Below are 21,609 nucleotides of genomic sequence, written 5' to 3' on the forward strand. Positions count from 1 at the left end.
CGGGCGGGCGAGTGGGCGAGCGGGTAGGCCCAAGGCTATTGTCGTCGCTGCTGCCACGGCTTTTTCATCGAGGGCCTAAAGTAATCGCGCTAAGAATAAAGGGAAAAAGGCGTCGCCCTCATTTCAACCCCACTCCTACCCCCCTTCCTTAACCCCCAAACAAAACAAAACAAACAAACTTCCATGGCTTCGCACCTGCCTGGGGCCGCGCATCGGGGCCTGGGCTCCTCCTGCTGACCGCGGGTTGTGAGCAGCGCGGCCTGGACGCGGGGACACTCTCAGGGGGCTGTGTCTGCGTGTCAGTTTGTGTCTGTCTCGGGGAATGTGTGACTGTGGCCCAAGCAGGTGACAGGAAGAGATGGGGGCCCGCAACCAACTCAGTGACTTGTTTAGGAAAAAAAAAAGACAAAAAAGTAAAAATAAAAACAAAAAGTTGGAAGACAGAAACCATTAAAAAACAAAAAGCCAACAACCCAGAAAGGTTTAAAAAACATAAGAAAAAAAAAGAGACAAATTAAAGAGGGGCCAGGGGAGAAGCTGCAGCTGGAGCTGAAGGTTCCATCTTGTGAACCCCTAAATCCGCTCCCTCCTAACAGCACGGATTCTCTTGGGGCTCTTCTTCAGGGAAGAGTAGGGACGCCCTTTCCAGCCCACCCTTCCTATCCTGTCCTTGGGTTCGGGTCACTGCGGCGACGACTCGCTCAGACTCTCCCGGTGGCCAGAATGACTTTCTCGCTCCCCCTTGCCTGTCCCACCTCGCTGAACACCATCCCGCCATTAGGGCATCGGAACCCCACACAGTTGCAACTCCCAACCCCGAATCTTTGCAGCCGTTGGGCCCTGAAACATGCCCTATCCATGAGATGCCTTTTCATCTACAAACTCTGCAAAATGTGTCTCATGTTTCGCAACTCTTTTTTTCCCCCTCGCTCCCGCCCCCGTTGGCATTTTCTTCTTCCACCAGCTTTTACTGAACTTTTTGGCACTGCTTTGGATTGGAGTCAATTGCAGTCCACATAACTGGCTGCAGAGAAATCTACCGAGCAAGGAAAAGGCACACACACACATTTGCAGAAGTATCTCGGTTTGCATTTCTGTTGGAATGATCCGAACTGGACTCACATCCTGTATGGTGGATGGACTGTATATTGAGGGTTCCATTCTTCGCGCAGTTTAGACATCTCTGTTTTGATTTTTTTGTTGTTGTTTTTATTTTAAAAGGCACAAACTCTAGATATTAGTTGAATGTTGAGGCTTTAACTTTTTCGGTGTCTTTCTACAACTGTGTTCTGTGACTCAATTGTATCGTGTTAATATCAGTACAGACCGTCTCCTCTACGTGACCGTATAATGTTTTTCTCTTCTTGTAGTCTCTATGGCGTGTCTTTATGGTGTAATAAGGTTCTCACGGGTTCAATCTTTTGTGTTCAGAGAGGCCACAGTTCAGACAATGGTATATATTTTTGTTATCAGGTGCATGTCTGTCTGATTTCTTTTTTTTTCCCTGTTAGACTATGTTTGTGAACATAATTGTCATAAGTTATGTTTCAGATTTTTGAATTTATTTATATGTGTTATAATGAATGCTTCTATTTAAAAGGGAAATATTTCTACATGTGCATATAGTTTTCCAAGAGTGTACCATTAACTTGATTGTTGATAATAAAAACAAAAAGCAAGTTTAGCAATTGAATTCTTCTTTTTCTTGATTCATTTTTTTGGGGGGGTTGGTAATTTTTTTAAGTTTTATTTTAAAAGGATAAGGCAAGATAAAGGAAATTGTACTAAAAATAGCAAGAATCCCACTTGGCTCTGGACATCCTGGTGGGTTGTGACATCTAAACCCATGCAGCCAAATTCAGCCAAATATAAAATTTAGTGCTTCAGAGAGCAGGGAGGATTCTTGTCCATGCTTTTCTGTCCCCCAGAAAAACACCAGGGATTGATAAAATTGTTCACATCTGGCTGCAGATATGTGGTCTAAGTGGCAGCCAAGGCAGGATTTGAATTCACGTCTTTGAGGTGGACTTAAAATGACAGTGGATTTTGCATGCAGGTGCTTTCAAGACCAGTGATGTCCAGCAAGGTCTGGGCGGTCCAGCTCCCCCAAACCCTGCAGACTGCTGACACCCCAAGACACCCGACAAGCTCCATGTGTGCAGGTGATCAGGTGCTATATGGAACAGGGTGTGCCTTCCATGCATTTTCTCATCTATCCTTCAAAACAAGACCATGAAGCAGGTACAATTCCTATCCTCTGTTTTCTTTTAAATAGGTGAGGGAATGGAGGCAACAGAGACTTAACCTGCTGAAGCACCCCTGGTTTATGAGTGATGGGGCCAGCCTTTGAAACGAGAAAATTTCATTCCAGAGCCTGTGACATTTAACTATACTAATGGTTCTCAAAGTGTGGTTCCTGTACCAGCAGCATCAGCATCACCTGGGAATTTGCTAGACAGAATTCTTGGGACCCACCTTGGACCTACTGAATCAGAAACTCTGGGGGTGGGGTCCAGCAATGTGCTTTAAGTTCTAGAGGTTACGAGAACCACTAAACTACCCTGTAAGAAACGCAAACCAGAAAATTCCAGAACTGGGACTACCCTGGGAACAGGTGAGGGGAAGAATTCTGGCAGCTTTAATGATCTCTTTTGGAGGGAAGGGGTCCTCACTACAGCCCCAAAATGGAATTCTGCCTCTTCCTTGGACCCTTTGACTGGGCCACTTTCTCCAATCAGAAGCCCTGTGTAAAATTCTGGTACTTACCTTCATACCTCTCTGACTGGGCATAATCAACACATAATTCAGTTTCCCTCATTTGAAGGGAAGCCACAGTTTGCCTCCTCTGGTTTAAGGATTAGCAGTTGATCTGGTTTAAATTTATTAGGGCTTGCCACAAGCATCCAAATGTGGCTTGCATTTGATCAGGCAGGTTCATTCAGAAATCTGAAATATTTGCATCATATCAAACTTTGAATCATCTTTCTAGAAGGTTTTTAGGGCCAGGTGTGGTGGCTCATGCCTGTAATCCCAATCCTTTGGGATGCCAAGGCAGAAGGATCACTTGAAAGCAAGAGTTGGAAACCCACCTAAGCAAAATTTTTGAGAAGAAGATCTCTTCTCAAAAAAAAGAAAGAAAAGAAAAATTAGCCAAGTGTGGTGGCACACGCCTGTAGTCTTAGCTACTTGGGAGGCTAAGGTGGGATGATTGCTTGAGCCCAGGAGCTGAGGTGGCAATGAGCTATGATCATGCCACTGCACTCCAGCCTAGGTGACAGAGAGAGACCCTGTCTGAAAAAAAAAAAAAAGAATAAAATAAAAGGCTTTTAAATATTCCTTAAACAGTCTGTCTCTAAATGCCCTTCAGTAAAGTCTTCGAGATAACATTGTTTATAAAGAGTGCCACTAATTGTGCTAGTTTAATATGCCAGCAATTCCCGAACCTCTTAGGTTCTACTCTTCGGTTGTAAATATAACTTAGAAGGTCTAAGACAGGCAGACCACAAAAGCAATAATTTGTTGCAAAAAGAGCAATCAAGGTCCTGGGCCTGGCCACGGGAAAGTTCACTTTCCTATAGTCTTGGAAGCCCACGAGGTAAGTCTCTGTAAGATTTTGGGCAAGCTAGTGGACAGGCATTCTGGAAAAGGCAAGACTAATGGAGAAAAAGAAAGCAATGAGTGGAGAGAGGAAGAAGAGGGATAGAGAAAGAAGAAGAAAAACAAATAGCCACAGGGTTTCTTTGGAAACCCCAGAGAAGGCCCTAGAAATCTTTTTAGATGTGAATAAACTGATGAGGATCACCAAATTCCTTCTCCCGGTCTTGAGCGACTTTGAGTGACTTGTCTCCAGGACAAGGGAAACTCTGGGGATTGGTGAGAAAACCATGCCCCCCACCTCCATCCCAGTTTCCCAGAGAGGACTGCATTGTAAATGTCTGGAGGCACCCAACTCTAGCTCTAGTATTTTGAATACCACCTTCATTTTAATTTGGGTCACCTCTGCTGCTCTTACTGATCAAAGAAACAAACTGTTGGGAGGAAAGTTTATGATGAAATGCAAAATAATATCCCTGTAATATGATGGAGCCTAGTGGCAGGACACTCTGTCTCTCACATTGTGTCATTTCCTTGGAGCCCTGCACAGTGTGAACAAGCTCACTTTCACTTTTCCTCTCCTAAGAAATTTGCATTTTGGCTCATCAAGGCATCCTTTTTCCTGGCAACTCTGGGACCACATGTGACTTCACAAAAGCTGCAGAGCCGATGCCAGATAGCCACACCTAAGCCAAGTCTCCTTCAAAATGGCAGAGTGCAGAGAATCAGAGAGGGGTTTTAGAGAGAAGTAGACAACACAGCAAATAGTAGCTGTCCATAACTCACTCCAGATGTGTCTCTGTGACCACTGCATATCCTTAGGAAGACAGCCTATGGTTAGAGATGGTCCTCAATTCAGAGAAGAGAACTGTGTCACCTGGTGGGGCAAATAACTTAATCCCTCTGTGTCTGATTTATCAACCAAAAATGTGAGTAATTATGTAGAGTTTGGGGTTGTTGAGAGGATTAAATATAACATACAGTAAGCATCTAACATAGTATAAATTTTCAGCAAATGTCAGACATGATTATCATGATGCTGTTGCTGGTTGCTGCTGCTACTGATCATGCCGTAACTTCTGGAACCTTTCTTGACCTGTCCAGCTCAGGCCTTAGAAAATTAAAAAGAGCCCTCAGTTGTCACTTAAGTCAACTGTCCAGGAACACAGAATGTGAGTGACTATACAGAGATTGGAATTGGAGAACTTTGCTGAGGGTGGACAGGAACAGACTAAAATCAGTCAGGGGCTGACAAGAAACACCTACTAACATTTATTGAGTGCCTACTGTATGCCAGGCTCTATTTTAAACTTACAAGTTTTAATGTATTTAGTCCTCATGACCCCTGTGAGTTAAAGTGCCATTTCCATTTTTTCTTATGAGGAAACTGAGGCATTGAGGAGCTGGATAATACGCTTAGGGTTACAAAGTTAGTAGGATTGCAACAGGAATGGATTCCAGTCCTAGCTGGCTGGTCTCCAGAGCGCGTGTTCCTTAACCACTGCTCTTTAGAGCCTTCACAAGAGGAAGAATTCATTTTAGTACACAAGGTTACGCACTATTGGACCCTGGAGGAGATTTTGCAAGAGACTCCGGAGGCAGGTGGAGGTTAGAAAGGGCAACAGGAGAGCCGTATTGGGATGAGAATCTCAGCCAGACTCAGAAGAAAGTCCAAGTCCTGAGAGGTTTTGCAATCCAGAGGAGGAGGGAGAATGTTTTCTGCAAGGCAACATATTTGCAGCTCAGGGTCTCTTTCTGGTAAGTGAATAAGACAAGAAGTAGCCAGGGGCATGGAATATGAAAGGGAAAAAACAGTTACATTTATGAAGTGCAGAACATCAGTTGGTGGACAGGAAAGGATGTCAGCCTCTACACTCATTCATCACCATCGTGACAAACGGATGGCGCAAATGACAAGCCCACCTGAATCTTTCATTTTCCAGCCCTCATTTCGGAGTGGCTGTTTACAAATCTATGTGGATAAATAATGACTAAATATCTTTACCTTAAAGTGTTTCCATATTAGAAAGCAAAGTGCAGTGCAAAGACCTGTGACCTAATTAGACCAACAGGTAGGATTATCTGAAAACAGTCTAGGACCATGTCCCCATCGCCATGGTAGACATTTTGAATTGTGTTAGTCTTGGCTTAATGCAGGGGTTCTCAACCTTGGGTTCATAGATTGAATTCAAGGGGAAAAGGGAAAACTGCATATATACTTTCACTAACCTCTACCTGAAATGCAGCATTTTCTTCAATGATGAATGTGGGCAACATAGCCACAGTAGTAATTATCAGTACCTGTGACTTTGTAGCCAGTGGAAATCACAGATATTTTTATTTCACAATAGTTTTTGAAGCTATCTTGATAGATCATTTATACTCATAAGTTTGAAATTATGATAAATACTAGAGCAGACAGTGTATCTTGTTATTTAATGCATTACTGAAGAAGTACATATGCTACTACAGCACAAATTTGTTTTAAAACATTTTTTATAACTTTGCTTCAATTGGCTTCTGTTATAATTCTACGTACTTTTAAAGATTATCTTTCCTTTTAAAAATTTTACTTATTTATTAAGCAATTTTAAAAATTATTTTTAATTGACAAAAATTACATATATTTATTGTGTACAACATGTTTTGAAATGTGTATTCACTGTAGAATGGCTAAATTGAGCTAGTTAACATATACATCACTTTTGTGTGTGTGTGTGTGTGTGCGTGGTGAGAACACATAAAATCCACCCTCTAAGTGATTTTCAAGAAAACAATACATTATTATTAACTATAGTCACCATGTTGTAGGATAGATCTCTTAAACTATTCCTTTCACCTAACTGAAATATTGTATCCTTTAACCAGCATCTCCCTAACCTTTCCCTGCTGGGGAGATGGTCCTTATTGTTTATACTTTAAAACATTATCTTGAGAAGGGATTCTTGGATGTCACCAGACTGCCATGGAGTCTATGGCACCCACACAAAAAACTAGGAGTTGATGTCATTCCTGGTTCCTGGCTAGCTGATGAGAACAGGGAGTTCTGTGTCTCTGTGAAGTTCTGATTCTAAGAACATTTCTTTAGGATCAGAACATGTAATCATTTTACTTCATAGGTGGAAGCAATCTTAGAGAAGTTTTAATCCTATCACATGCTCCTTCAAGGGACAAAAGAAAATAAAACAAGCCCTCCAAGTTGCACAAAGAAAGTTCCAGGGTTTTATAGGCCACTGGCTGGGTGGACGTGACAGTAGGAAAGCTGGGGAGAGCAGGAGGTGATTCGGAGGAGCAGGAGGTGATTCAGCAGGACTGGAGCACCCTGTTACTGTTTATGGAGGATTTATATGAGATGGGCACTGTGCTGCATGCACCACACTATCGAGATTCAAATCCATTGACTCTTACCCAAGGTCACATTGTTAATAATGGCAAAGCAAGACTCAATCTAAAGCTCAGCCTCTTAATTAGTATGTTAAAAAGGTGTTTTTAAAAAACAGGAAAGAAATTCCTTAGTTACCTAGCTGTTGCTTACTTTACTTTTTGTCTGAACTTGAAGCTATTGGGTTTGTTGGATTACCCCAAGGCCAAGTGATTGAACAATGATGTTACTTTAGCCATGTGTTTGATGTCAAAGACCTCCCTCTGGGGAAAGTCAGACATCAAGGGGAATAAAGGCCTCTTACCTGGATATAATTTCATTAGGGAACATAGTGGATGACTGCTTGCTATATGACTTCTCAGACGATTTAAGCGATGATTTCCAGAACAGGAAGCGCCTGGGTGTAAAACTTAATTTCTTTACGGCCCCAGTGGCAGGGCCACCTTGGACAAAGGAGGAATGTAAACCTGACTTGTTTGAAACTTAAGATATTGTGCTTTCTGCAGTATTTACTATGTGTTAGATACTCGGCTAGCTGTTTTGCATTTGTTATCTATATAGTGTTTCCAGACTTCTGCGGTAGACGGTATTGTTATAAAAAGAAATCCAAGTGACAGAAAAGCTGAGCAACTTGCTCAAGACTCCAAAGCTGGTATGTATCAGAGATGAGCTCCAAACACATGTCCCTTGACCCCAAAGTCCCATCCTCTGGGGCTCCCAGAGTCCAGAGGAGTCACTAGCATGGCCTAGAACTCAGTACTGCCCTTAGCCCCTTAGCCTTTCTTTTCTTTCTCTTTTTCTTTTTTCTTTTCTTTCTTTCTTTTTCTTTCTTTTTTTTTTTTTTTTTGAGGTAGAATTTCTCTCTTTGGCTCAGGCTGGAGTGAAGTGGCACGATCTTGGCTCACTACAACCTCCACCTCCCGGGTTCAAGCAATTCTCTTGCCTCAGCCTCCCATGTAGCTGGGATTATAGGCGCCTGCCACCATGTCTGGCTAATTTTTGTATTTTTAGTAGAGACAGGGTTTCACCACGTTGGCCAGGCTGTTCTGCAACTCCTGACCTCAAGCGATCCACCCACCTTGGCCTCCCAAAGTGCTGAGATTACAGGCGTGAGCCACTGCGCCTGGCCTTGCCCTTAGCCTTTCTGCTCACAACCTAAGCAAATGTTAAAAGCCAGAGAGGGTGATGAGAATATTCTGGAATTCCATAGTGGTGATGGCAGCACAACTTTGACAATATTCGAAAGTCCGCTGAATTACCTACTTTAAAAAGATGGATTTTATGGTATGTGAATCATATCTCAATTTTTTAGAAGTAGAGAATACTATGAGCAACCCGTCACCCCTTCACCTTCCCCCGTAATGTCTTTGATTTCTTACAGATATAATTTACATACACCCTCCGCCTTAGTCTTAAGACAGAGCAACATGAATTAGCAGAGAGGGAAGAGTGAAAATGTTACTGTTTCCTTAACCAATTTTCTTTTTTTTTGAGGCTAGAAAAAGTATGCTTTCCAATATTGATTTAAAACAAAGCGGACAGAAATTTCTTAAGAAATATAGACTTTGCTTCACATTGTAGTAAAGTTTTCCAACCTTGTCACTGAAAGCCCAGGGTGCTGCTAAAATATTCAGACATATTAACATCCCTGTACCTGACCATATATTGGAACAACCATGCATGGAAACTCCTCTATATGCCCATTCTTGCCTTCAATGGACTGGAAAGAAGTCACAACCTACAGGACATTTGGGCCGGGCACAGTGGCTCACGTCCATATTCCCAGCACTTTGGGAGACCAAGGTGGGTGGATCACCTGAGGTCAGGAGTTCAAGACCAGCCTGGCCAACATGGTAAAACCCTCTCTCTACTAAAAATACAAAATTAGCTGGGTATGGTGGGGCATGCCTGTGATCCCAGCTACTTGGGAGACTGAGGCAGGAGAACTGTTTGAACCTGGGAGGTGGAGGTTGCAGTGAACCGAGATCACGCCATTGCACTCCAGCCTGGGCAACAAGAGCAGAACTCTGTCTAAATAAATAAATAAATAACATTTGAAAATGTCTGAGGCCATTCATGTACTTATGCTGGAATTTCCTTCAGGTCCGTTGAAACACAAACAGGTCATTTCTTAGAAAATTCTGAGAAGATTAAATTTTATTTTCTCTAAGCACTCTACTGATGGGGGAAAAAACAAACAAACACAAAGATGATGCTGGTGAGACTGTAGAGAAAAGGGAGCACTTATGCACTGCTGTGGGAATGTAAACTAGTTCAGCCACTGTGGAAAGCAGATTGACGAACTTAGGTATACACTCAAAGGACTATAAATTGTTCTACCATAAGGACACATGCACATGTGTGTTCATCACAGCATATTCACAATAGCAAAGACATAGAATAAACCTAAATGCCCATCAATGGTAGACTGGATAGAGAAAATGTGGTACATAAACACCATGGAACACTATGCAGCCATAAAAGAATGAGATCATGTCCTTTGCAGGAACTTGGATGGAGCTGAAGGCCATTATCCTAGGCAAACTAACACAGGAACAGAAAATCAAATACTGCATACTAAGTACATACAAACATAAATAAGGGAACAACCAACATCAGGGCCTACCTGAGGGTGGAAGGTGAGAATCAAAAGACTACCTACAGGGTACTATACTTATTACCTGGGTGATGAAACAATTTACACATCAAATCCCTGCAACACATAATTTACCTATATAGAAAACCTGCACATGTACCCCTAAACCTAAAATAAAAGTTTAGGCTAGGTGTGGTGGCTCACACCTGTAATCCCAGGACTTTGGGAGGCTGAGATGTGTGGATCACTTGAGGTCAGGAGTTCGACAACAACCTGGACAACGCTGTGAAACACTGTTTCTATTAAAAATCAAAAAATTAGGCCGGGCACAGTGGCTGAAGCCTGTAATCCCAGCACTTTGGAAGGCCGAGATGGGCAGATCACGAGGTCAGGAGATCGAGACCATCCTGGCTAACACAGTGAAACCCCGTCTCTACTAAAAAAATACAAAAAACTAGCCAGGCGAGGTGGCGGGCACCTGTAGTCCCAGCTACTCGGGAGGCAGAGGCAGGAGAATGGCATGAACCCAGGAGGTGGAGGTTGCAGTGAGCTGAGATCCGGCCACTGCACTCCAGCCTGGGCGACAGAGTGAGACTCCATCTCAAAAAAAAAAAATAAATAAATAATAATAAAAGAATTAAAAAATTAGCTGGATGTGGTAGCAGGCTCCTATAATCCCAGCTATTCAGGAGGTTGAGGCAGGAGAATCACTTGAACCGAGGAGATAGAGGTTGCTGTGAGCTAAGATTGCACCACTGCACTCCAGCAGTGAGACTCTGTCTCAAAATAAATACATAAATAAATAAATAAACAAACAAGTAAAATAAAATAAAAGTTTTTAAAACGTTGAAAATTTCAGCACACATGTATTTGCAGAAATTAGGGTAACCCATTTAAAAGGTTGTTTCATGGTCATTATAGGTCCTTTGAGACGCATAGATGATATTCGTGTGGGAGGTTAGCTAAGGTGCAAGCTATTTTTTGAGGAGTTGATTTTCTGGCCTTAAGATAATTATGTCTTCTTATTCACCCAGGATTCTGTTGCTCTGAAAGTTTCTGCTTAATAGGAGGGAACCACATCTAAATGCTAGCCTTGGAGTTACTTTTTCTTTGTTGAGAAAGTCCTTTGGTGCCATCAGTGCTAGAACTGGTTAAGACTAGCTTCCATGCCATTCACACCTCCTTGTAGAAAAAGTAGTTTGTAATAAGTAAAAAGAAGTCTGAATAATTCAGCGATTTCAACATTTTAAAAAAATTGCACACATATACACTTGCACAGCCTAAAAATTCAAAAGATTTTACAGGTTATTTAGCAAAAAGTGTATTTCCCTCTTACCTCTGTCTCCCTAAAGTAACCAGTAGTAGCTATTTTTGTATCCTTCTGAGAACAGTCTCTCTCTCTCTACATATGTGTGTATAAGTACAAATGTTATTACGTTATACATATTTTCTATACTTTGTATTTTTTGCTTAACTTATATATCCTGAAGACTATTTCCTATGAAAACCTGTAGATTTGTCTATTTTAGATGGCTGCATGGTATTCGATTTCAAAAACAAACAAAAGAAGACAGCAAAAATGCTTCCTGTATTTCTAATGCTGCTTGGAATGGTAAGGAGTAATGTGGCAGAGATTGCTAACTGTCCCTTAATAGGCATTCTCTTCTTCCAGTTAGCAAGAGAACTCCTTGTTTTTTTTGGGAGCTGACACATGGCCATTCAGATACAGACTATGTTTCCCTGGAAGCTAGACATGGCCATGTGCCATGGGTATGAGCAGAAAGGATACATGCCACTTCTAGGTCAATGAAAGCTGCTTGCCCTGAACTACTTCTTTTCCTTTTTGCAGCAGGCTAGAACGTAGACATGAGGATGATGAGTCATCTTCAACTGCACCAATGAGGGTAAGATTTGGAGGAATGGCCAAGCAGCATAACAGAAGTTGCCTCGGCCCATGAACGACTCCTTGAAGTAGAGCCATCCTACTGCCCTCTATAGATTTGTGCAGTAAAATACATAAACTTATTCCATTGGCAATTGTTTCACCTGTATTAAAGAACTGAACCAATATCTTAACAAACATAAGAGATGTCCTTTAAAAGTTGACATTAATGTTGAATATTCAGCAATATTTGTCAGATGGACTGGGGTATGAGAATGACATTCCAGGCTGTTGCATGTGCAAAGATGGAGAAATTTAAATGATTTTTTAAAAAAGAGCCATTAGGCCGGGTACGGTGGCTCATGCCTATAATCTCAGGACTTTGGGAGGCCGAGGCGGGCGGATCAGCTGACATCAGGAGTTCAAGACCAGCCTGACCAACATGGTGAAATCCCATCTCTACTAAAATTACAAAAATTAGCTGGGCGTGGTGGCACACGCCTGTAATCCCAGTTATTGGGGAGGCTGAGGCAAGAGAATCGCTTAAACCCAGGAGGTAGAGGTTGCAGTGAGCTGAGATAGTGCCACTGCACTCCAGACTGGGCAACAAAAGCGAAACTCCATCTCAAAAAAAAAAAAGAGCCATTAAGTGGCTGATGGATTAGATAATTCATCAAAGTCCATAATTATTTCACAACACCACTGGTAAGATGTTCATTTAAGGTTTTTATGCCCCTGGGTAATATTAATGGACTTGGGTACTGTCCACATGAATTTCCCAATTTGTTTGTGATCCACTGGGAGATCCTAGAACAGGTTTTTCCTTTAGAATGACATGAAAACCAGTCCCAGTCAACTCTAGCACTAATAGGTCTGAGAGATAGTCCCACTAAGGAGAAAGTGACTACAGGGGTAGCATCAAGATGTGGCTTTCTTCTACTAAGTAAAAACTTTCTGAGCAGGAGAAGCTTGGGTTAATAAAAAAACCCACAATGGTTGTAAGGCTGAAAATGCCTTAAAATGTAACCTGTGTCTTCTTTCAAACTCACATGCCAGCATCATCTATATTTCTCCAAAAATGTTACAATGGAACAGGAAACAACCTTCCCAAGAACTGGATTAGGGAGATTATGCAACCTCTTTGCATCAGGTCTGGAAACATTCTCTATGTTCATGAGAAAGGAAACCTGGCACTGATGGCCAATAATAATAATAGTTAACTTCTATTCAGGCTTTGCCATACGCTGAAACTGTGCTAAGCACTTTATTTTTTATTTTTATTTTTATTTTTTGAGACGGAGTCTCGCTCTGTCGCCCAGGCTGGAGTGCAGTGGCCAGATCTCAGCTCACTGCAAGCTCTGCCTCCCGGGTTTATGCCATTCTCCTGCCTCAGCCTCCCGAGTAGCTGGGACTACAGGAGCCCGCCACCTCGCCCGGATAGTTTTTTAAATTTTTTTTTAGTAGAGACGGGATTTCACCATGTTAGCCAGGATGGTCTCGATCTCCTGACCTCGTGATCCGCCTGTCTCGGCCTCCCAAAGTGCTGGGATTACAGGCTTGAGCCACCGTGCCCGGCCTAGCACTTTATATGCATTATCTCATTTAATCTTGGCAGCAGCCTTATAAGATGGTACTATGATTATCCTCATTTTAGAGACAAAGAAACCAGGACTTAAAAGGGATTAAGTAGCTTACACAAAATTCCACAGCTGGTGCATAGCAGAGCTGGAATTTGATTTGAACTCAGCTAAGCCCGATTTTAGAGACCACTCTGCCCTGCTGCATCTGGTCATACACAATACTGTGCTCACTCACACACTAGTGAATAAAACCTTCTTCACGACCCCATAAAGATCTTGTTTGTGCACAAAGCAATATTTGTGCACAGTCCCATGTGTGATTAAATATTTAAGAGCTTTTTGCTTATTGTGAATGATTTCACAGATTTTAAACAACATGCTCGTACTACTGAATGTTTACCTGTACCAGGTGCCTCCTGGGCCCCAAAAGTTGGGGTAGTAAAAACTCCATGGTGCTCTGGGCGTGGGTAGGATCTCCACGGGGTCCACTTTGGATGCTGGACTGTGGCCCAGACCATCTCCTCTCTTTGCCCGTCACTTATCTTTCAGGCAGCCCTCCTTAGAGCCTAATTAACAGTAGGACAGCCGGAAGGAGCCATATTAGGTTGCATTTAGGAGGTTGATCCCAAATGACAAAGATTACATCATTAGGTCCTCCCTCTTTGTGGGCCAAGACTTTTTCCTAAAAGCGGAGGACCAAGTGCCTCTTCCCTGACACAGTGTCCAACTCACTATCCCATTAGATAAGTATTGCAGTAGGCTGATTCAGGAATGCCAACCCCTTTCAGTCTGAGGGTGTGATGTCTATTGCAGGTGATAAATGGATTGTGCTTAACCAAGGCTTAACAATTGCTTAACAATTTTCAGAGAAAGTAATTTATGGGTCCAGACCCTACTGTGAAGCTCTGCACAGATGTAGAGCTCAATTGTTCAGAGCATAAGTTATATCATTCAGTCCTCCTCACAGCTAAACTTTATGTGTGGGTGTTACTAATATCCTCACTTTCCAGATGTATAAACTCAGGCTTGGGTAGGGGGATGAATAACTAGCTTGAGGTGGCTCAGGAAGTGGCAGAAACACAGATTTAAAACCCCATGCACTTTATTCAGTGGTTCTGCTGCCTCCCTTGAACCTATGTTTGAACTGGAAAAAAAAATTGTAGAAGTGGTTATTTGGGGAGTGTATGACATTCTTTTTCTCTCCCCCATCTTTGGATGTTTTAAATGAAAAAGACACATAAAAATAACCATCGCTGTCAACCCAGCTACTGCTCAGGGCAGAACCACATTCTGAGATAACTGATGTTTTTGAACAACCAGAACTCTGCAGGAGTTAAGCATCAGCTCAGGCACTGTTCAGACCTTGAGGAGCCAGGCCGGACTGGAGAATGTCAGAATGATCCGGCCTTTTCCCCGCAGCAGGATCATTTCCAACCACAGCCAGGGACACACGCAGAGGCATTAGCAAGCCTGCAACATCTAAACGGCCAGATCAATTCACAGAAGCACTTCTAAGGGAAACAAATCAATAAGCTCCTTCCCCTAAAGATTGATAAGATCATCAGGAAGCAACAGATGCGTTTTAGGGCCCAGTACGCTGTGCAGGGGAGGTGGGTTCCCGGTGCTACAATTTCTCTCTGGAAAAGCAATTGTAAATCAGCGCCTGAACATCCTGGCACCTGTCACAACAATAAAAGCTAATGTTCCGAATGCACTTGGCAGGTTTCAGGGTGCCATCACATACTCTGTCTCTTTTGATTAAGACCCTATGAGGCGGATGTTGCCATCCTCATTTCACAGATGAGATTCCGCCAAACTGCCTAATTTGCTTCAGACTCTGATTGCTTCTAGCCAAGCTGGGGCTTGATTTTTGAGTCCCAGGTTCTGCCTACTTGCCCAGGGTTCCCCAAACTTCATTTACTCTTGTGTCACCTTCACAATTTTTGACACATCAGAGAACCTCCTATGTTATTTACTATTTTTCTTTTCATTGAACTAGTTTTCTTTATCTACATAAATTTATTTGAAAAGGAAACTTCCTATCACTATTAAAAATGAAAACAATGACTTGCTATAACTAGAAATCAAAGAATTACATAATCTTCAAAAAGAACAAAAAGCCATATTCGTCTATGTGTTACCTTAACCAGTGGTACCTAGACCATACTTCGAAAACACAGTATTATACTATAGATTATACTGTAGTCTCTAGGTGGGACTAAGAATGTAGTAATTTTAAGTTTTGAGGTCCTAAAACATGTACTCTATTTAAGTAAGCTGTTTTTTTGTTTGTTTTGTGTGTGTGTGGTTTTTTTTTTTTTTTGGCCAAAATTGATAGAAAGAGGTTTATTTTACACATAGATTTAAAAAAGTTTAAAATTTTAGGACAAATAAAAGGTTTGTCTCCTCTGTCACTGATGGAGGTCCCATCCCTGGTCACTGCCCTAGCTGAACAGAGGTGTCTGGGATGGGTAACCCAGGTCAGGTTTCCAAAAACCTGAATAATAGAGGAGATGAACAGTCCAAATAATACTGGATTTTAAACAAGTGAAAATCAGACCAGCGTTCCATGCATACAATACAGAAATTAACAAACCTTGCAGTTAAATGCCATGAGAGGCAAGGATTCAATGGAAAACGGTAACTTCACCCCTGATATTAATCTATCATTTAAATTTGTTTAAGACTCATTTGAGTCTTATTGTCAGTTTTGACCCATAAGTGCTCTCCCCTGCCTGTCCTCAGATACTTATCGATTCTATCCCCTTAACATACCCTGAACCGTCCCCTGCCCCTCTTTAATCAGCATCCTTATGGAAATGGTCTGAGGTCAGCACCCCCTGCATTTATTACCTGGGCTTTTGTAATAGCCTCCTTGATTAGCCCCTTGCTTTCAGGCTTACCCCCTCCCATTCATCCTCCCTAAGTTGCCAGTATCATTTTTCCAAAGTACAGATCTGGTCAATTTCTCTTTCACTCTATATATGCCACCAAATATCTTTAACAGCTTCCTGTTGCTATAGGATAAAGTCTAAATTCTTTAATATGGCCCACAAGGCCGTTCATAAAGGAATAGCCACATGCCCCCTTTTTTTTTCTAACCTTCCAAATTTTACTCCCCCCAAACAAGATCCAATTTGAGGGAATGTGTTTCATTAACACATTAGAAATTCTCTTGATGGCATCCCTCCCTGTCTCTAATGGTTTCTTGCCACCACCTTGAGCTTCTCTATTATACAGTCCAAAAGACACTCAACAAACACTTGTTGACGGCTCTGCAGAGAGAAGGCGTACTTTGCACCTCTGGGCCATGTGTTTTATGTGAGCAATGCTAAAGAAATACAGAAAAATCATTTGCCAATTCATGAATTATGTATAAATTTCTACTTCTCTTTCCAAAGGTATTTCTTTAAAAACAAAGTTTATTCATTGATTACTTCCTTTTAGTAAGTGGAAATGTTGACTGAAATATGGTTCTTCATGTGAAATGCAAGACTTTGGAAATTCAAATGTACATTTAGAAAAAGCATGCATTTTCATCTCTTAGCTGACAATGACTGAGGCAGAGGCTCTCCTTAAAGCAATTACCAGTTGGAGGAGAAGTGTAAACTTCAGCATAATTCATCAGCTGGTTCATTTTTATTTCTTCAAACATTAGTCTAGGTTTGGTATGAAATAAGTGCATGTATACCTTAAGTACATCCTACTTTTTGTTGCCTTTGCCTTAAAAAATCTGCTAGATTCATCACTAATCCATTCTACTCAACAGATACTGATTGAGTGTCTACTTTGGGCCAGGCACATTTTAAAAGATGGAATCGTTTGCTGTAATTATTGGCATATTCAATATTACATATCCTTGTTTTAACCCAGCAGTAAACTGAAATGTGTAGTATAGATGGTTTTATAAGTTATGCTGTAGAAATGATGGAGCTATGCATGGAAAATATGTAAATCTGTCACCTCCTTTTGCTCCTCTTGACCACACTAGTAGTCCTCCACATCTGTATCCTGCTGTGCATTCATAATCTCACTCACCACTCAAGAAATGTGGCATTCTCCTTGTTTTTTCATGTTAAAAACCCAAGAAATACATTAAGTTACCTGACTGTAGTTCAATACAAATTCCCATGCAAGTGTGTGTGGGAGGTGGTATGTGTCCGGGTGTGGGTAAGTGGGGGAAGAGGACAAGAGAATAAAAGCAAAAGAAATGTGGACTTATTTGTATTGAGTGTCCACTACATACCAGTCACCCAGCATACCTAATTCATTCAACCCATATAGGCTTTATATTTGTGGTAAAGACAGTACTATTATCCTCTGCTTTACAGATATAGAATAGAGACTAGCTGTACAGATTGTAATCAGGGAAACAGGCTCCAAACCCATTCTTTCCACTACTTACACTAGTACCCAGACCTTCTATCCCCAAATCTGTCTATTCCATCACACCTCTCTAGCCCATCTGAAAGAAGGATTCAGTGGTGTGAAGATGCCCTTGGGAGGGCTATCTATTAGATTAATTCCGGCTTTCCCACACTTTGACTTCTTAATGGCTTATTTGCATTGTTTTAGAGACATCATAGGAGTTTCTTTTACTCAGAAGCTGAACTTTTTCAAAATAAACGTCACCTACAGGAGTCATGTTCGCTGATGTTATGGGTCATGGAAATCTGACTCAACTTCAGAAACTTGGTATCTATAGCAAGATTTCAAAGCACAATAAGGATGAGGTTCAATAACCTCCATCCATTGCACTTCTATCTTTATTTTAGAGTGAATTTGGTGGCTGAGGTGGGTCACTGTGTGTTAGGCTTCTAGCCAAGGATGATCTTCAAACTATCACCAGTCAGCACTGGCTGATCACAGTGGAGTATCCATCAGAGAGGCTCTGATCTCTAGAGACTCTCTCTGAGCCAGACATTAACTCTTTAGCTGCTGCATCATGGGAGAAGCATGAGGGTCTCAGGACAGGAGTTGAAGTAGATAGGGTCTCAGACAGGCATTCAAAAGAACTTAGGGGACTGACTCTTTACCCAATGATATAGCTATATTTTAATATTTTCACAATGAGTACAGCCATATTAGTGGCTATTGACTGAGTACTGGCTCTGCTTCTGGCGCTCTTCCCTACTGCCTTACAGCTCCTGCTCCCACTTTTCCCAGCAGATGACTCCGCTGCACTGGGCCCGTGTCGCTTCTAATGAGAAGGGAAGAAAAGGATGACATGTAACCCTGAGGAGTTGTTCAGTCTTTCTTTGGCCTTCCAGCGCATCTGCAAGCCTTCAGGAATAATGCTGTATGGCAGTGACTGCTTATCATTCACCAATATCCATTTTTCTCCTCCTCTAATAACCCAACTCTGAAGTTTCAGCTGGACACATGGCTGCCCAGTCAGAGACTACATTTCCTGTTTCCCTTGAACCTCAGTGTGATCACATGTCTGTTCTAGGCAAAGGGATTGTACCATATTCAACTTGTACCTTACAGAGAAATGAGTAGGGCTTTCCTTGCCCCTTCATGCTTTCTGATATTTGGGATGCACATAAAAGATAGAGCAGCCACCTTGGATGGGAAGGAAGCTGCATGCTGAAGATGGCAGACTTACTCTACAAGCCTGGACTCTTAAGTTCTGGACGATTACGTGGGAGAGTAATGTTAAGCCTTTCATGCTTAAGTCACACAATATTGGGAGACCTTTGTGATAGCAGCTTAGATTCCACCTTTATAATACTGCTCGTTGTATTTTTCAGTTGACTGGGTTTCCACAGCTTACTATCTTTACCAAGGAGACCGACAGTGGGTCTGCACAAAAGCCACCATACATACAAAATCTGTAGGATGAAAGCCAGAAAACAAATATAAATGGAAAATGCCTTAAGAAAATGCTAGACTTTTTTTCTTCTACGGTGATGAATAATAGCTTTTTGGGTCTTACATCTTGTACTAGTTTCCTTTTCTCTGTGTAAGAACTCTTTTTCTACTTCATGGGACTCTTTTGGGGAATTCTATCATGGCATCCTTCTTCTCTGTCCACAGAGATAGTCACGTGTCCCAGACTGAACCAATCATGGTGTCCACTCCAATAGTTATTCGTCCAAAGGGTAGGCATGTGACCTATTGAACCATGCATACATGGGCTTCTTTGGGATTGATATGTAGATGCCAGATGAAATATGGGATCTCCTCTCTCTCTCTCTTTTTTTTGGTGTTGCTAAATTAGGATAATATTAACACCAATCTGGCCACATTAATAGTCCTTGCCTGAATGGAGAAAGGTCATCTTCAGTAATAGAGTATTATATCAACACCCAGATATAAAACAAACTGTGAGGTGGGTTGAGAGAATTCTGGTGGTATTGGATTCTTGGTTCCAGACCCTGTGACTTTGTTCCTGAAGCTCTACCCTTTATCCCATGAGCTACCCCAGGCATCTTCTCAGCTTTGCAAGCCAATAAGTTTCTTATTTGCTTAAGCTGGTTTGAATTGGAGTTTTGTCACTTGCAGGGTTTTAATAATGCCTGGTCAGTTTCCAAAACTTCTCTATAACATAATTGCTAATTAATGCCCAAGTGCTCACAGATTCACATGAATTAATATGTTCCTCATCTGGTTTAACATTTGCATTTTACCAAGGGCTTTCTAGAGCTTATACCTTGATGCAAAGGGGTCTTTTCAGTGGCAGGAACAAGTTTTAGGCAGTTTAGCAAGCCAAAGGGAGAGATATATGCTGGGCACCTAGTCTTTCTGCAACCTGCCAAGTCATTTGGGAGTCTGGAGCAGAATTTCCAGTCTCCATATCCCCACGATGGTAGCTAGGAGCAGGGATTGGAGCTAATGGATGTCAGGAGCTTCTTTAATGAGCATTCTTCCCAGCCCTGGACCTCTCACATGGGTCGTTCCATTCCTGGTCCTCCCTTCACTCTACTGCAGCAAGGCATGAATAGATTGTTTAGAAGGGAATTCACCACTAAATAGCAATTACCACCAATACTGCCACACTTCAGGGAAGGACAGTTTTGCAACTAATTACTTCCTATGGAAATACCCAAACATAATTTTGTTCATTATTAAAATTTTCCAATAAGAAATTTATCTTCCCCATTAAGTAATACATTATTCTCCTACCAAACACACAGTAAACTAGAATTACTAGGCACTGCTTATATTAAATTGTTGCTTAATAAATTAAAACTCCTATGGTTATGAATAAAGTAGGTCATCTGCACATTTTGCAAATTAGTAGTTTCTTGTAGTTATTCTCTCCTGGTCAAAGCCTAAAAGAGGGGGAGAAGAAAAATGATTATCATTATTATTTTACTGTTTTCAAGCAAAGTACTGCTCTCTGCACTGTAGCTTAAAATAAACCACTCAATCTAATACAGTAGAATCAATGTTGTTAAGTATCAATCAACAAGGATGATTTTTAAAGACTATGGTCTGTAAGCTTTTTAAGTCACATTAGAAGCTATATGTACTTGGATACATAAGACCCGACGAATAACCAACCTCAGTATTTGAAGATTCTTGATGCACTAAGCATTGTCCAAAGTGACTTTAAATTATTGCTTAAAAAAGGTTTTCTCCTCTTACAACTTTTGAGTGGGTTGAGAAACCTTTCTTTGTGATTTTAAGATAAGTCAACTTTTCCTCTGTCATCCTTTCTATTTGAGATCGATAGAGGTTTTTCTAGTCATAAACAAAATGGTTGAAGCTACTTAAGAGTCAGTTACAAGGACTCATCAAGTTACAAACTCCTTACTTAGGAAATCCTGTAATGCAAATAGATCGTTGCACTGTGCTTTTTTATTTTTATTTATTTATTTTTTTAAGTCTCCCTTTCCACTCAGAGGTCACAAGAGACAGCAACCCAGCCACACTGAGACAACTGCTCCACCTTCTGGCAAAACCTGGAATTGTTTGAACCCATGTATCATTCTCTTGAAGGGTGAACATACTGCATCTACCCTGCCCCTCACCCTTGCTTTTCAGCAGCTATAATTCAGTTGTTTATATTCAACTAATCCCCTCCTTATATCTATATGCATATCTTCTTTGAGCACACCTTTCTTTGTTGTCTCTCTCTTAAACTTTTGTCCAAGACCTCAGTGATCTCTTTTTCTTTCCTGAGCAATTTTCTCCTGTTACATGTAACTTCTTCCATCTCTTTTTCTCATCATGCATCAAAACAGAAAGAAAAACAAAGCAGGAACAACGACGACAAAAAACCTTTATCCTGTTTAATATATGTAAGAGTAATATTAGTAGTAATAAGGAAAATAAAAGTCAAACATTGGAACCTCAGACAACATCATAAAGAATCAGTGTTAGACTGAAAGTATAATAATAATAATAATAAAGAATCAGTGTTAGCAAGCCTTTGGTGTACTCAGAAGTTTCCTTCAGAATCTCTGCAAAAGATCATCTGCTTCTAATGAAGACATTTTAGGAAAAACTTTTTTACATTTAATATTTTTTTGTTGAGTCGTTAATTTTGAAATGAATATCTTCTACCCAAATAATATGGTATAGTTCAGCTCTATTAAATAGGTTAGCATTATTTCTGTGTGTGCTA

The 21,609-nt window shown here is 41.2% G+C and overlaps 1 protein-coding gene across 1 annotated transcript in view; it reads left to right on the plus strand.

Annotated features, from left to right (window-relative positions):
* Positions 1–7,463, plus strand: part of PHOX2B (paired-like homeobox 2b) — a 10,451-nt gene extending 2,988 nt beyond the window's left edge. Inside the window, exon 4 of the mRNA XM_011949147.1 lies at positions 7,300–7,463. Coding sequence (XP_011804537.1) covers positions 7,300–7,463 — 164 coding nt within the window. The remainder of the gene's footprint in view (positions 1–7,299) is intronic.
* Positions 7,464–21,609: the final 14,146 nt, after the last annotated feature.

Source organism: Colobus angolensis, unplaced genomic scaffold, assembly GCF_000951035.1.
Source record: "Colobus angolensis palliatus isolate OR3802 unplaced genomic scaffold, Cang.pa_1.0 Scaffold29, whole genome shotgun sequence".
NCBI lineage: Eukaryota > Metazoa > Chordata > Mammalia > Primates > Cercopithecidae > Colobus > Colobus angolensis.